Below are 15,294 nucleotides of genomic sequence, written 5' to 3'. Positions count from 1 at the left end.
TGATGACATGAAGCTGATGGTGGCTACGAGATTATTAGAGAAGAGGGCTCGTACTTGGTGGAATTCGGTGAAATCCCGTTCCGCTACTCCTCAGACATGGTCCGATTTTCTCAGGGAATTCGATGGTCAGTATTTCACTTATTTCCATCAAAAAGAAAAGAAGAGAGAATTTCTGAGTTTGAAACAGGGAAATCTAACTGTAGAGAAGTACGAGACTCATTTTAACGAGTTGATGTTATATGTGCCGGATCTGGTGAAATCTGAGCAGGATCAGGCCAGCTATTTCGAGGAAGGGCTCCGTAATGAGATCAGAGAGCGAATGACAGTGATTGGTAGGGAGCCACATAAGGAGGTGGTACAGATGGCTTTACGGGCTGAGAAGCTCGCGACTGAGAATAGAAGGATTCGGACTGAGTTTGCAAAAAGGAGGAATCCTGGTATGTCTTATAGTCAGCCAGTAAAAAGAGGCAAGGACTCAGCGACTTCAGGGAGCACTACTTCTGTTTCCGTGACATCTCCTCGACCTCCATTTCCACCATCACAGCAGAGACCTTCGAGGTTTAGCAGATCTGCTATGACTGGTTCTGGGAAGAGTCTCGGAGGTTCTGACAGATGCAGAAATTGTGGGAATTATCATAGTGGGCTATGTAGAGGGCCAACAAGATGTTTCCAATGTGAACAGACGGGTCACATTAGGAGTAATTGCCCACAGTTAGGACGAGCCACTGTAGCTGCATCATCTCCACCAGCTCGCACAGATATACAGAGGAGAGATTCTTCTGGGTTACCACCGAGACAGGGAGTAGCCATACGGTCTGGTGTGGAGAGTAATACCCCGTCACATCCACCTTCGAGACCACAGACTCGTACCGCGACAAGAGTTTTTGCTGTGACAGAAGATGAGGCACGAGTCCGACCTGGAGCAGTGACAGGTACTATGTCTTTATTTGATAAAGATGCTTATGTTTTGATAGATTCTGGCTCAGATAGATCTTATGTGAGCACGACATTTGCATCAATTACTGATAGAAACCTGTCACCATTAGAGGAAGAAATTGTAGTGCATACCCCTCTAGGAGAACAGTTGATTAGAAATACTTGTTATAGAGACTGTGGGGTAAGGGTAGGTGAGGAAGAATTTAGGGGTGACTTAATTCCTCTAGAGATCTTGGATTTTGATTTAATATTAGGTATGGACTGGTTAACTGCACATCGGGCGAACGTGGATTGTTTCCGAAAAGAAGTTGTTCTTCGGAATTCAGAGGGAGCAGAGATTGTGTTTGTAGGGGAACGTCGAGTATTACCATCTTGTGTAATCTCGGCCATCAAAGCTTCAAAATTAGCGCAAAAAGGGTATCCGACTTATTTGGCATACGTGATCGATACTTCAAAGGGGGAACCTAAGTTAGAGGATGTCCCAATAGTAAGTGAGTTTCCTGATGTATTTCCTGATGAGTTACCGGGAATACCTCCTAATCGAGAGCTTGAGTTCCCTATTGATTTACTTCCGGGTACTGCACCTATTTCTATTCCTCCATATAGAATGGCTCCAGCAGAGTTGAAGGAACTGAAAGCCCAGTTGCAAGATTTGGTGGATAAAGGTTTCATTCGCCCTAGCATTTCTCCTTGGGGAGCACCAGTCCTATTTGTAAAGAAGAAAGATGGCACTCTTCGATTGTGTATTGATTACCGTCAGCTGAACCGAGTGACCATCAAGAATAAATACCCTTTACCCCGGATAGATGATCTTTTTGATCAATTACGAGGTGCTATGGTATTCTCTAAGATTGATTTGAGATCTGGGTACTATCAGTTGAGGATTAAGGAGCAGGATGTACCTAAGACTGCCTTCAGGACGCGTTATGGGCATTATGAGTTTCTGGTGATGCCGTTTGGTTTGACTAATGCCCCGGCAGTTTTTATGGATCTTATGAACAGGGTGTTCCATCCATACTTGGATAAGTTTGTGATAGTATTCATCGATGACATCTTGGTTTATTCGAAGAATGATGATGAACATGCTGCCCATTTGCGCATTGTGTTGCAAACTTTGCGCGAGAGACAACTCTATGCCAAGTTCTCTAAATGTGAATTCTGGTTGAAGGAAGTGGTTTTCTTGGGACATGTGGTGTCCGGAGCTGGAATTTATGTCGATCCCAAGAAGATTGAGGCAATCTTGCAATGGGAGCAACCGAGAACGGTAACTGAGATTCGTAGTTTCCTTGGCTTAGCCGGTTATTACCGGAGATTTGTTCAGGGATTTTCTTTGATAGCAGCTCCTCTAACTCGTTTGACTCGTAAAGGAGTTAAGTATGAGTGGGATGATGTTTGTGAGAATCGATTTCAGGAGCTAAAGAACCAGTTAACCTCCGCTTCCGTTTTAACACTTCCTGTTAGTGGAAAAGAATTTGTGGTATATAGCGATGCATCTAAGTTGGGATTAGGGTGTGTGTTGATGCAAGATGAGAAAGTAATAGCTTATGCTTCCCGACAGTTGAAGAAGCACGAGACGAATTACCCTACTCATGACTTGGAGTTAGCAGCAGTAGTATTCGCATTGAAGATTTAGAGACATTATTTATATGGTGAGCGTTGTCGGATTTTTTCTGATCATAAAAGTTTGAAGTATTTGCTCACCCAGAAAGAGCTTAACTTGAGACAGAGACGATGGTTGGAGTTGATTAAGGATTATGACTTAGTGATTGATTATCATCCGGGAAAAGCAAATGTTGTAGCGGATGCTTTAAGTCGTAAATCCTCATCGTCGTTAGCAACACTTCGGAGTTCTTATTTTCCGATGTTACTTGAGATGAAATCTCTAGGGATCCAGTTGAATAATGGTGAGGATGGAACCCTACTTGCTAGTTTCGTCGTGAGACCTTCATTGTTGAATCAGATCAGAGAATTGCAGAAATCTGATGATTGGTTGAAACAGGAAGTTCAAAAGCTGCAAGATGGAAAAGCTAGTGAGTTTAGACTCAGCGATGATGGTACTTTGATGCTTAGAGACCGAATTTGTGTCCCTAAGGATGATCAGTTAAGACGAGCTATTTTGGAGGAAGCTCATTCTTCCGCCTACACTTTACATCCCGGAAGCACCAAGATGTATCGGACTATTAAAGAAAGTTATTGGTGGCCGGGTATGAAACGAGACATAGCAGAGTTTGTAGCGAAATGTCTCACATGCCAACAGATCAAGGCGGAGCATCAAAAACCGTCAGGTACTCTTCAACCTTTACCGATTCCTGAATGGAAGTGGGAACATGTGACTATGGACTTTGTATTGGGTTTGCCGCGGACACAAAGTGGGAAGGATGCTATTTGGGTGATTGTGGATAGATTGACTAAGTCCGCCCATTTCTTGGCTATCCATAGCACGTATTCTATTGAGAGGCTGGCAAGACTTTATATAGATGAGATTGTGAGATTACACGGAGTCCCAGTTTCTATTGTGTCAGATCGAGACCCTCGATTTACTTCTCGATTTTGGCTAAAATTTCAGGAAGCTCTTGGAACTAAATTGAGATTTAGTACTGCCTTTCATCCACAGACAGATGGTCAATCTGAGAGAACTATTCAGACCTTGGAGGATATGTTACGGGCTTGTGTCATTGACTTTATCGGGAGTTGGGACAGACACTTGCCATTGGTGGAGTTTGCTTATAATAACAGTTTTCAGTCTAGTATTGGGATGGCACCATACGAGGCTTTGTATGGAAGGAAATGCCGAACTCCGCTCTGTTGGGATGAAGTAGGTGAGAGGAAATTGGTGAATGTGGAATTGATTGATTTGACAAACGATAAGGTCAAAGTTATCCGAGAGCGATTAAAGACAGCTCAAGATAGGCAGAAGAATTATTCGGATAAATGAAGGAAAGATTTGGAGTTTGAAATCGACGATAAAGTTTTTCTTAAGGTTTCTCCTTGGAAAGGTAATAATTTGAAATTTCCAAGTATTAAATCTTATTTGATTATACTATTGTGATAATTTGTGGTATTTATTGGATGATGAAAGGTGTGATTCGATTCGCGAAGAGGGGAAAGCTCAATCCAAGATACATTGGACCTTTTCGTATCATTGAAAGGATTGGGCCAGTGGCTTACAGACTTGAATTACCCCCAGAGTTAGATCGGATTCATAATGTCTTCCATGTCTCGATGTTGAAAAAGTATGTTCCCGATCCCTCTCACATTTTAGAGACACCTCCCATTGAGTTGCATGAGGATTTGAAGTTCGAGGTGCAGCCTGTACGTATTCTAGATCGAAAGGATCGAGTGCTAAGGAACAAGAGCATTCCAATGGTGAAAGTATTGTGGAAGAATGCTCGAATGGAGGAGATGACGTGGGAAGTCGAGAGCCAGATGAGAAACCAATATCCACATCTTTTATTCGAATCAGGTAAGTGAAATTTTGAGGTCAAAATTTTATTTTAAGGGGGGTAGTGCTGTAAAGCCCGACCTTATAAAATACTATTCATGACATACATGTGATGATAGCATGATTGCATGCTAGGAGAGTCCCGAAAAATTTACAAAAGTCGGTATTGTACCTAGAGGTACAACAAAGTTTATTTAATCCTCGAACTAGATCAAATAGGAATTTTAAGGTGAGATTAAGAGTTTCACAGTTCATGGATGACTTAAAATGGTAATTTGGAGTTTGAGGATCAATTTGGAGTCAAATTGGAATTTTCACTAACTAGGGGCAAAATTGTCATTTGCCACCTTGGGACAAAATGGAAATTTTTAGAAAAGATTTTTGGCCTCATTTGACTTATTGGAGTAAGATTTGAGGTTTAGAAGTGAAAAATTTTAATTTCGGTATAATTTGGAGTAAAAGGGTAAAATGGTAATTTTACCATTCGAAATCGAAAATTTAATTTTTTGAAAGGATTTTGATCAAATTTAATTATTTGGAGTGTGAAATGAGTATGAGGAGTGAAAATTATGCATTATGGAAAATTTTCAATTTTTGGGGTAAAAATGTAATTTTTGAAAAGTTCGGGGGCAAAAGTGTAATTTTGAAAAATTTGCTCCACCAAAACTTTGGAAAAATCTGAAAATTTCACTTAAGACTTGGATAAGTCAAAGGGAATGCATGGTGAAAAAAATAGGACAAGTGGATGGCTAGAAAAAAAAATGAATTAATAAAATATTTAAAATATGAATAAAATAATATTATTTCATTAAACAATAAAAAGGCATAAAAAAAAATCAGCCCACCCATTCTTCTTCTTCAACATTCGGCCAAGCAAGAAACAAGAGAGAGAAAGGAGAAAACAAAACCCTAGAGAGAGAAAATCAAAGAAAAAGTGTGAATTTTCAAGGAAATTAAGTGAAAAAGGTGAGATTTTTTCTATTAAGCTTGAGTTTTCTTATTCCCAAGCATTTCTCTTTATTTTCCATGATTAAATTACATGTTTTCATGATGAATTCAATTCTGAAAAAATGGGTTAGGAGAGAGAAAGTTGTTGGATTTATTTGATTTTAATTTATGTTAGTGTTTTTAGTTAGTTTAGCATATTTAGAAACAAAACAACAAGAAAAGAATTTATTTTCTCCCCCAACCATTAATGGCTGAATTTACCATGTAGTGAGTGAGGATGAGTTTGATTTTATTCTAGGAGAATTGGTTAAGGAATGATGAATTATGAGCCTAGAAAAATAATGGGAATTTTCGGAGCAAAAATATGAATTTTTACCCACTAGGGGTATTTTCGTAATTTGTTGTTGGGACTAATAATTTGCACCACACTGAGGGACATTAAGTTAATTTGGGTGCAATTGAGGTATAGAAACTGAAAAGAATTAAATTGGAGTTTAAACGGACCCGTTAGGAATTTAATCGGGTGATAAGACGAATTAGGCCAATACCGGGTTTAAATAGTTACCAGTGCATTTTTGCATTCCATATCATGCCTTGGTAATCTAAATTAGTTTAATTTTGATTTAGTACCAACTTGGTGAAACTCTCGATTTTGTATTGTGTCAAGGTGGTGAGTCCTCCGATAAAGGCAAGGAAATTGCATCCGAGGACCAGTAGACAGAGTGCTTCGAAAGTCTGCATTCTAGACATTGTGAGTAAACTTACTGTCATTTTAATTATCTAGGGTGGTTTTTAGATGCTTTCATGAATTCTATGGAAAAAGGAATTTAAAAAGATAAATTTTCATGTTTTATGAATAAATGAGTTTCAATGAAATTAAATTATAAATTGTTTTGAAATTAATAGTGATTTTGAAAAATAGAGTACACGGAGACTGTTAATTGTGGCAATTTGATTGTTTAAATTAACTGGCTTATGATAAATCGAGCATGATTGGCTAGTTGGCAATTGTATTGAAATGCGAATTGTTTGGTTACCTTGAAAAACTACGAATTACAAAATTGCCATATCATGTTATTGAGTTTTGTTATATGGTGGATTATATATTAATTAATCACTGCAGTAGGGGGTTTCTGTGGACCAGCCTTTTAGAGGGGCACGGTAAACCCCATTATATTCTTACCTCGAACGGAGAGGCGCGTAGGGTATCTCCTGGGGTAAAGTTTAGGGTTCACTTCACGCTAAACCACCACGTGAGGGGGAACTCAGCCAACGCCAAGGAACGGCTATGTTTTCAAAACAAAAACATGATTTATGTGAAATGTGAATTTTAATAGCCTTGGCGGTCTCGGTAGGATGCCTCGGCCAAGGTGTCCCCGAGAATGGATTTATGGCACAAGCCTAGATTTTTATGAGATTCATAAGCCTCTTTACGTGTTTTGAACAAAATGTGTTCTAATGCTATAACCCAGTTTATGATGATTTACTTTATTGTCTCCATGTACTCAACTCTAGATGTTTATGATGATGTTTGTTTACTCATTGGGATTTTATAATCTCACCACCCTCCTTTCCACCCATTTCAGGTTCAGTATAGACTGTAGATAGCTGATCTCATCGAGGACTACAGTGGGATCTGCATTTTCCAAACCGTAGGTTCACAGTCCTCTTTATTTTTGTTTATTCGGGGGCACTCTTGTTATTGTAAATTAAATTAAATATTTTGACTTACTGTATTTAAGTATGTATAAATTTATTTAACTTTTACGTTATAAAAATTATTCACGTATAACTCTATAAATATTGTTTTATAAGAAAATAGAATATTTTACTTAATATTTTTTTTATTTTCTTATTATATTCAAATAACCATAATTTCGTTTTAAATGAAGATTTTAGACTTTTAAACTCATTTTGAATATGAATTGTGTGTTTTGTACTTGTATATTACGTTTTAGCCAGTTTTAAAATTTTTGAGAAAAATGACCAAAATACCCTTGTGAGACGAAAAATTAATATTTTATTTGTTTAAAGTTGGAAACAGCTTAAAATATTTTAGAACACGATATTTGACAATGGTTGCTCACAAGGGAACAGAGAAACTGATAGTAAAGCCTTGCGGGGTTTCGGGTTGACATTCCGAGCAATAAGTGTCTACCGGGACACCGCGGCGGTTGTCACGGGCTCGAGGGGAGTACCGGGTCGTGACAATTCGATTGGTATCAGAGCTTTTGGTTTTCAAGATCAAAGTTTTTAGTTTTAAAGTTGTTTTAAATATTTACAATATCAGTGTGGCCCCGGATTAAGTTAAGTTAGGTTAGGTTGAATAGAATGCATGCATTTGCATATAGAGCCTAAGGTTACCTAAACTTGCTCGTATTTTTTTTTTATAGATTATAATGCCTCCTCGACGCGGACGCCCACCTCTCACTAGATCGATTGGGAGGGGAAGAGGTCGTTCCCAACGTCATCAGCCAGATATAGTAGAGGAGGAATCAGCTGCATCTACCATTCGGGCAGCACCTGCTGCTGAGCAGGCCGATAGTCCTCCACATCCTCCATCTCCTCAGCCACCTACTGGTATTCCCGCCATGCCTACTGAGGCAGCACAGGCATTGGCAGCTTTCTTTGCAGCAATGGCTGGTCAAGCTCAGACTGGTCAAGTTCCACCTGTACTGCCTCCAGCTACTCATTTAGTTCCACCACCAATACAGGATGTATCCATTTCCAAGAAGCTGAAGGAGGCTAGGCAATTGGGTTGTGTATCTTTCACTGGTGAGTTGGATGCCACTGTGGCAAAGGACTGGATTAATCAGGTGTCCGAGACTCTCTCTGATATGAGATTAGATGATGACATGAAGCTGATGGTGGCTACGAGATTATTAGAGAAGAGGGCTCGTACTTGGTGGAATTCGGTGAAATCCCGTTCCGCTACTCCTCAGACATGGTCCGATTTTCTCAGGGAATTCGATGGTCAGTATTTCACTTATTTCCATCAAAAAGAAAAGAAGAGAGAATTTCTGAGTTTGAAACAGGGAAATCTAACTGTAGAGAAGTACGAGACTCATTTTAACGAGTTGATGTTATATGTGCCGGATCTGGTGAAATCTGAGCAGGATCAGGCCAGCTATTTCGAGGAAGGGCTCCGTAATGAGATCAGAGAGCGAATGACAGTGATTGGTAGGGAGCCACATAAGGAGGTGGTACAGATGGCTTTACGGGCTGAGAAGCTCGCGACTGAGAATAGAAGGATTCGGACTGAGTTTGCAAAAAGGAGGAATCCTGGTATGTCTTATAGTCAGCCAGTAAAAAGAGGCAAGGACTCAGCGACTTCAGGGAGCACTACTTCTGTTTCCGTGACATCTCCTCGACCTCCATTTCCACCATCACAGCAGAGACCTTCGAGGTTTAGCAGATCTGCTATGACTGGTTCTGGGAAGAGTCTCGGAGGTTCTGACAGATGCAGAAATTGTGGGAATTATCATAGTGGGCTATGTAGAGGGCCAACAAGATGTTTCCAATGTGAACAGACGGGTCACATTAGGAGTAATTGCCCACAGTTAGGACGAGCCACTGTAGCTGCATCATCTCCACCAGCTCGCACAGATATACAGAGGAGAGATTCTTCTGGGTTACCACCGAGACAGGGAGTAGCCATACGGTCTGGTGTGGAGAGTAATACCCCGTCACATCCACCTTCGAGACCACAGACTCGTACCGCGACAAGAGTTTTTGCTGTGACAGAAGATGAGGCACGAGTCCGACCTGGAGCAGTGACAGGTACTATGTCTTTATTTGATAAAGATGCTTATGTTTTGATAGATTCTGGCTCAGATAGATCTTATGTGAGCACGACATTTGCATCAATTACTGATAGAAACCTGTCACCATTAGAGGAAGAAATTGTAGTGCATACCCCTCTAGGAGAACAGTTGATTAGAAATACTTGTTATAGAGACTGTGGGGTAAGGGTAGGTGAGGAAGAATTTAGGGGTGACTTAATTCCTCTAGAGATCTTGGATTTTGATTTAATATTAGGTATGGACTGGTTAACTGCACATCGGGCGAACGTGGATTGTTTCCGAAAAGAAGTTGTTCTTCGGAATTCAGAGGGAGCAGAGATTGTGTTTGTAGGGGAACGTCGAGTATTACCATCTTGTGTAATCTCGGCCATCAAAGCTTCAAAATTAGCGCAAAAAGGGTATCCGACTTATTTGGCATACGTGATCGATACTTCAAAGGGGGAACCTAAGTTAGAGGATGTCCCAATAGTAAGTGAGTTTCCTGATGTATTTCCTGATGAGTTACCGGGAATACCTCCTAATCGAGAGCTTGAGTTCCCTATTGATTTACTTCCGGGTACTGCACCTATTTCTATTCCTCCATATAGAATGGCTCCAGCAGAGTTGAAGGAACTGAAAGCCCAGTTGCAAGATTTGGTGGATAAAGGTTTCATTCGCCCTAGCATTTCTCCTTGGGGAGCACCAGTCCTATTTGTAAAGAAGAAAGATGGCACTCTTCGATTGTGTATTGATTACCGTCAGCTGAACCGAGTGACCATCAAGAATAAATACCCTTTACCCCGGATAGATGATCTTTTTGATCAATTACGAGGTGCTATGGTATTCTCTAAGATTGATTTGAGATCTGGGTACTATCAGTTGAGGATTAAGGAGCAGGATGTACCTAAGACTGCCTTCAGGACGCGTTATGGGCATTATGAGTTTCTGGTGATGCCGTTTGGTTTGACTAATGCCCCGGCAGTTTTTATGGATCTTATGAACAGGGTGTTCCATCCATACTTGGATAAGTTTGTGATAGTATTCATCGATGACATCTTGGTTTATTCGAAGAATGATGATGAACATGCTGCCCATTTGCGCATTGTGTTGCAAACTTTGCGCGAGAGACAACTCTATGCCAAGTTCTCTAAATGTGAATTCTGGTTGAAGGAAGTGGTTTTCTTGGGACATGTGGTGTCCGGAGCTGGAATTTATGTCGATCCCAAGAAGATTGAGGCAATCTTGCAATGGGAGCAACCGAGAACGGTAACTGAGATTCGTAGTTTCCTTGGCTTAGCCGGTTATTACCGGAGATTTGTTCAGGGATTTTCTTTGATAGCAGCTCCTCTAACTCGTTTGACTCGTAAAGGAGTTAAGTATGAGTGGGATGATGTTTGTGAGAATCGATTTCAGGAGCTAAAGAACCAGTTAACCTCCGCTTCCGTTTTAACACTTCCTGTTAGTGGAAAAGAATTTGTGGTATATAGCGATGCATCTAAGTTGGGATTAGGGTGTGTGTTGATGCAAGATGAGAAAGTAATAGCTTATGCTTCCCGACAGTTGAAGAAGCACGAGACGAATTACCCTACTCATGACTTGGAGTTAGCAGCAGTAGTATTCGCATTGAAGATTTAGAGACATTATTTATATGGTGAGCGTTGTCGGATTTTTTCTGATCATAAAAGTTTGAAGTATTTGCTCACCCAGAAAGAGCTTAACTTGAGACAGAGACGATGGTTGGAGTTGATTAAGGATTATGACTTAGTGATTGATTATCATCCGGGAAAAGCAAATGTTGTAGCGGATGCTTTAAGTCGTAAATCCTCATCGTCGTTAGCAACACTTCGGAGTTCTTATTTTCCGATGTTACTTGAGATGAAATCTCTAGGGATCCAGTTGAATAATGGTGAGGATGGAACCCTACTTGCTAGTTTCGTCGTGAGACCTTCATTGTTGAATCAGATCAGAGAATTGCAGAAATCTGATGATTGGTTGAAACAGGAAGTTCAAAAGCTGCAAGATGGAAAAGCTAGTGAGTTTAGACTCAGCGATGATGGTACTTTGATGCTTAGAGACCGAATTTGTGTCCCTAAGGATGATCAGTTAAGACGAGCTATTTTGGAGGAAGCTCATTCTTCCGCCTACACTTTACATCCCGGAAGCACCAAGATGTATCGGACTATTAAAGAAAGTTATTGGTGGCCGGGTATGAAACGAGACATAGCAGAGTTTGTAGCGAAATGTCTCACATGCCAACAGATCAAGGCGGAGCATCAAAAACCGTCAGGTACTCTTCAACCTTTACCGATTCCTGAATGGAAGTGGGAACATGTGACTATGGACTTTGTATTGGGTTTGCCGCGGACACAAAGTGGGAAGGATGCTATTTGGGTGATTGTGGATAGATTGACTAAGTCCGCCCATTTCTTGGCTATCCATAGCACGTATTCTATTGAGAGGCTGGCAAGACTTTATATAGATGAGATTGTGAGATTACACGGAGTCCCAGTTTCTATTGTGTCAGATCGAGACCCTCGATTTACTTCTCGATTTTGGCTAAAATTTCAGGAAGCTCTTGGAACTAAATTGAGATTTAGTACTGCCTTTCATCCACAGACAGATGGTCAATCTGAGAGAACTATTCAGACCTTGGAGGATATGTTACGGGCTTGTGTCATTGACTTTATCGGGAGTTGGGACAGACACTTGCCATTGGTGGAGTTTGCTTATAATAACAGTTTTCAGTCTAGTATTGGGATGGCACCATACGAGGCTTTGTATGGAAGGAAATGCCGAACTCCGCTCTGTTGGGATGAAGTAGGTGAGAGGAAATTGGTGAATGTGGAATTGATTGATTTGACAAACGATAAGGTCAAAGTTATCCGAGAGCGATTAAAGACAGCTCAAGATAGGCAGAAGAATTATTCGGATAAATGAAGGAAAGATTTGGAGTTTGAAATCGACGATAAAGTTTTTCTTAAGGTTTCTCCTTGGAAAGGTAATAATTTGAAATTTCCAAGTATTAAATCTTATTTGATTATACTATTGTGATAATTTGTGGTATTTATTGGATGATGAAAGGTGTGATTCGATTCGCGAAGAGGGGAAAGCTCAATCCAAGATACATTGGACCTTTTCGTATCATTGAAAGGATTGGGCCAGTGGCTTACAGACTTGAATTACCCCCAGAGTTAGATCGGATTCATAATGTCTTCCATGTCTCGATGTTGAAAAAGTATGTTCCCGATCCCTCTCACATTTTAGAGACACCTCCCATTGAGTTGCATGAGGATTTGAAGTTCGAGGTGCAGCCTGTACGTATTCTAGATCGAAAGGATCGAGTGCTAAGGAACAAGAGCATTCCAATGGTGAAAGTATTGTGGAAGAATGCTCGAATGGAGGAGATGACGTGGGAAGTCGAGAGCCAGATGAGAAACCAATATCCACATCTTTTATTCGAATCAGGTAAGTGAAATTTTGAGGTCAAAATTTTATTTTAAGGGGGGTAGTGCTGTAAAGCCCGACCTTATAAAATACTATTCATGACATACATGTGATGATAGCATGATTGCATGCTAGGAGAGTCCCGAAAAATTTACAAAAGTCGGTATTGTACCTAGAGGTACAACAAAGTTTATTTAATCCTCGAACTAGATCAAATAGGAATTTTAAGGTGAGATTAAGAGTTTCACAGTTCATGGATGACTTAAAATGGTAATTTGGAGTTTGAGGATCAATTTGGAGTCAAATTGGAATTTTCACTAACTAGGGGCAAAATTGTCATTTGCCACCTTGGGACAAAATGGAAATTTTTAGAAAAGATTTTTGGCCTCATTTGACTTATTGGAGTAAGATTTGAGGTTTAGAAGTGAAAAATTTTAATTTCGGTATAATTTGGAGTAAAAGGGTAAAATGGTAATTTTACCATTCGAAATCGAAAATTTAATTTTTTGAAAGGATTTTGATCAAATTTAATTATTTGGAGTGTGAAATGAGTATGAGGAGTGAAAATTATGCATTATGGAAAATTTTCAATTTTTGGGGTAAAAATGTAATTTTTGAAAAGTTCGGGGGCAAAAGTGTAATTTTGAAAAATTTGCTCCACCAAAACTTTGGAAAAATCTGAAAATTTCACTTAAGACTTGGATAAGTCAAAGGGAATGCATGGTGAAAAAAATAGGACAAGTGGATGGCTAGAAAAAAAAATGAATTAATAAAATATTTAAAATATGAATAAAATAATATTATTTCATTAAACAATAAAAAGGCATAAAAAAAAATCAGCCCACCCATTCTTCTTCTTCAACATTCGGCCAAGCAAGAAACAAGAGAGAGAAAGGAGAAAACAAAACCCTAGAGAGAGAAAATCAAAGAAAAAGTGTGAATTTTCAAGGAAATTAAGTGAAAAAGGTGAGATTTTTTCTATTAAGCTTGAGTTTTCTTATTCCCAAGCATTTCTCTTTATTTTCCATGATTAAATTACATGTTTTCATGATGAATTCAATTCTGAAAAAATGGGTTAGGAGAGAGAAAGTTGTTGGATTTATTTGATTTTAATTTATGTTAGTGTTTTTAGTTAGTTTAGCATATTTAGAAACAAAACAACAAGAAAAGAATTTATTTTCTCCCCCAACCATTAATGGCTGAATTTACCATGTAGTGAGTGAGGATGAGTTTGATTTTATTCTAGGAGAATTGGTTAAGGAATGATGAATTATGAGCCTAGAAAAATAATGGGAATTTTCGGAGCAAAAATATGAATTTTTACCCACTAGGGGTATTTTCGTAATTTGTTGTTGGGACTAATAATTTGCACCACACTGAGGGACATTAAGTTAATTTGGGTGCAATTGAGGTATAGAAACTGAAAAGAATTAAATTGGAGTTTAAACGGACCCGTTAGGAATTTAATCGGGTGATAAGACGAATTAGGCCAATACCGGGTTTAAATAGTTACCAGTGCATTTTTGCATTCCATATCATGCCTTGGTAATCTAAATTAGTTTAATTTTGATTTAGTACCAACTTGGTGAAACTCTCGATTTTGTATTGTGTCAAGGTGGTGAGTCCTCCGATAAAGGCAAGGAAATTGCATCCGAGGACCAGTAGACAGAGTGCTTCGAAAGTCTGCATTCTAGACATTGTGAGTAAACTTACTGTCATTTTAATTATCTAGGGTGGTTTTTAGATGCTTTCATGAATTCTATGGAAAAAGGAATTTAAAAAGATAAATTTTCATGTTTTATGAATAAATGAGTTTCAATGAAATTAAATTATAAATTGTTTTGAAATTAATAGTGATTTTGAAAAATAGAGTACACGGAGACTGTTAATTGTGGCAATTTGATTGTTTAAATTAACTGGCTTATGATAAATCGAGCATGATTGGCTAGTTGGCAATTGTATTGAAATGCGAATTGTTTGGTTACCTTGAAAAACTACGAATTACAAAATTGCCATATCATGTTATTGAGTTTTGTTATATGGTGGATTATATATTAATTAATCACTGCAGTAGGGGGTTTCTGTGGACCAGCCTTTTAGAGGGGCACGGTAAACCCCATTATATTCTTACCTCGAACGGAGAGGCGCGTAGGGTATCTCCTGGGGTAAAGTTTAGGGTTCACTTCACGCTAAACCACCACGTGAGGGGGAACTCAGCCAACGCCAAGGAACGGCTATGTTTTCAAAACAAAAACATGATTTATGTGAAATGTGAATTTTAATAGCCTTGGCGGTCTCGGTAGGATGCCTCGGCCAAGGTGTCCCCGAGAATGGATTTATGGCACAAGCCTAGATTTTTATGAGATTCATAAGCCTCTTTACGTGTTTTGAACAAAATGTGTTCTAATGCTATAACCCAGTTTATGATGATTTACTTTATTGTCTCCATGTACTCAACTCTAGATGTTTATGATGATGTTTGTTTACTCATTGGGATTTTATAATCTCACCACCCTCCTTTCCACCCATTTCAGGTTCAGTATAGACTGTAGATAGCTGATCTCATCGAGGACTACAGTGGGATCTGCATTTTCCAAACCGTAGGTTCACAGTCCTCTTTATTTTTGTTTATTCGGGGGCACTCTTGTTATTGTAAATTAAATTAAATATTTTGACTTACTGTATTTAAGTATGTATAAATTTATTTAACTTTTACGTTATAAAAATTATTCACGTATAACT

The 15,294-nt window shown here is 39.1% G+C and overlaps 2 protein-coding genes across 4 annotated transcripts; both read left to right on the top strand.

Annotated features, from left to right (window-relative positions):
• Positions 1-230: 230 nt before the first annotated feature.
• LOC148760807 (uncharacterized) lies at positions 231-7,017 on the top strand. 2 transcript variants are annotated; one of them, XM_088810185.1, is made up of 3 exons: positions 231-932; positions 5,994-6,077; positions 6,913-7,017. In XM_088810185.1, the coding sequence occupies exons 1-2, from the start codon at positions 233-235 to the stop codon at positions 6,041-6,043; spliced, it is 750 nt and encodes a 249-aa protein (XP_088666311.1). In that variant the 5' UTR covers positions 231-232; the 3' UTR covers positions 6,044-6,077; positions 6,913-7,017. The 2 variants fall into 2 exon arrangements, 1 of the variants encoding a protein (XP_088666311.1); XR_016028518.1 differs by lacking the exon at positions 231-932 and adding an exon at positions 3,904-4,399.
• Positions 7,018-8,404: 1,387 nt separating this feature from the next.
• LOC148760806 (uncharacterized) lies at positions 8,405-15,191 on the top strand. 2 transcript variants are annotated; one of them, XM_088810186.1, is made up of 3 exons: positions 8,405-9,106; positions 14,168-14,251; positions 15,087-15,191. In XM_088810186.1, exons 1-2 carry the CDS (start codon positions 8,407-8,409, stop codon positions 14,215-14,217), a joined length of 750 nt encoding a protein of 249 aa, XP_088666312.1. In that variant the 5' UTR covers positions 8,405-8,406; the 3' UTR covers positions 14,218-14,251; positions 15,087-15,191. The 2 variants fall into 2 exon arrangements, 1 of the variants encoding a protein (XP_088666312.1); XR_016028519.1 differs by lacking the exon at positions 8,405-9,106 and adding an exon at positions 12,078-12,573.
• Positions 15,192-15,294: the final 103 nt, after the last annotated feature.

Source organism: Theobroma cacao, chromosome 9 (genome assembly GCF_053813885.1).
Source record: "Theobroma cacao isolate CCN51 chromosome 9, ASM5381388v1, whole genome shotgun sequence".
In the NCBI taxonomy this organism is placed as follows: Eukaryota; Viridiplantae; Streptophyta; class Magnoliopsida; order Malvales; family Malvaceae; genus Theobroma; species Theobroma cacao.
This window is presented reverse-complemented; position numbering and strand designations above follow the sequence as displayed.

Excerpts from the sequence above, each read along its gene's own strand:
- LOC148760807 (XM_088810185.1), top strand. The coding sequence starts at position 233 with ATGTTATATGTGCCGGATCTGGTGAAATCTGAGCAGGATCAGGCCAGC. Across the intron at positions 933-5,993 it reads CCGACCTGGAGCAGTGACAG|GTGGTGAGTCCTCCGATAAA; the intron begins GTACTATGTCTT and ends TATTGTGTCAAG.
- LOC148760806 (XM_088810186.1), top strand. The coding sequence starts at position 8,407 with ATGTTATATGTGCCGGATCTGGTGAAATCTGAGCAGGATCAGGCCAGC. Across the intron at positions 9,107-14,167 it reads CCGACCTGGAGCAGTGACAG|GTGGTGAGTCCTCCGATAAA; the intron begins GTACTATGTCTT and ends TATTGTGTCAAG.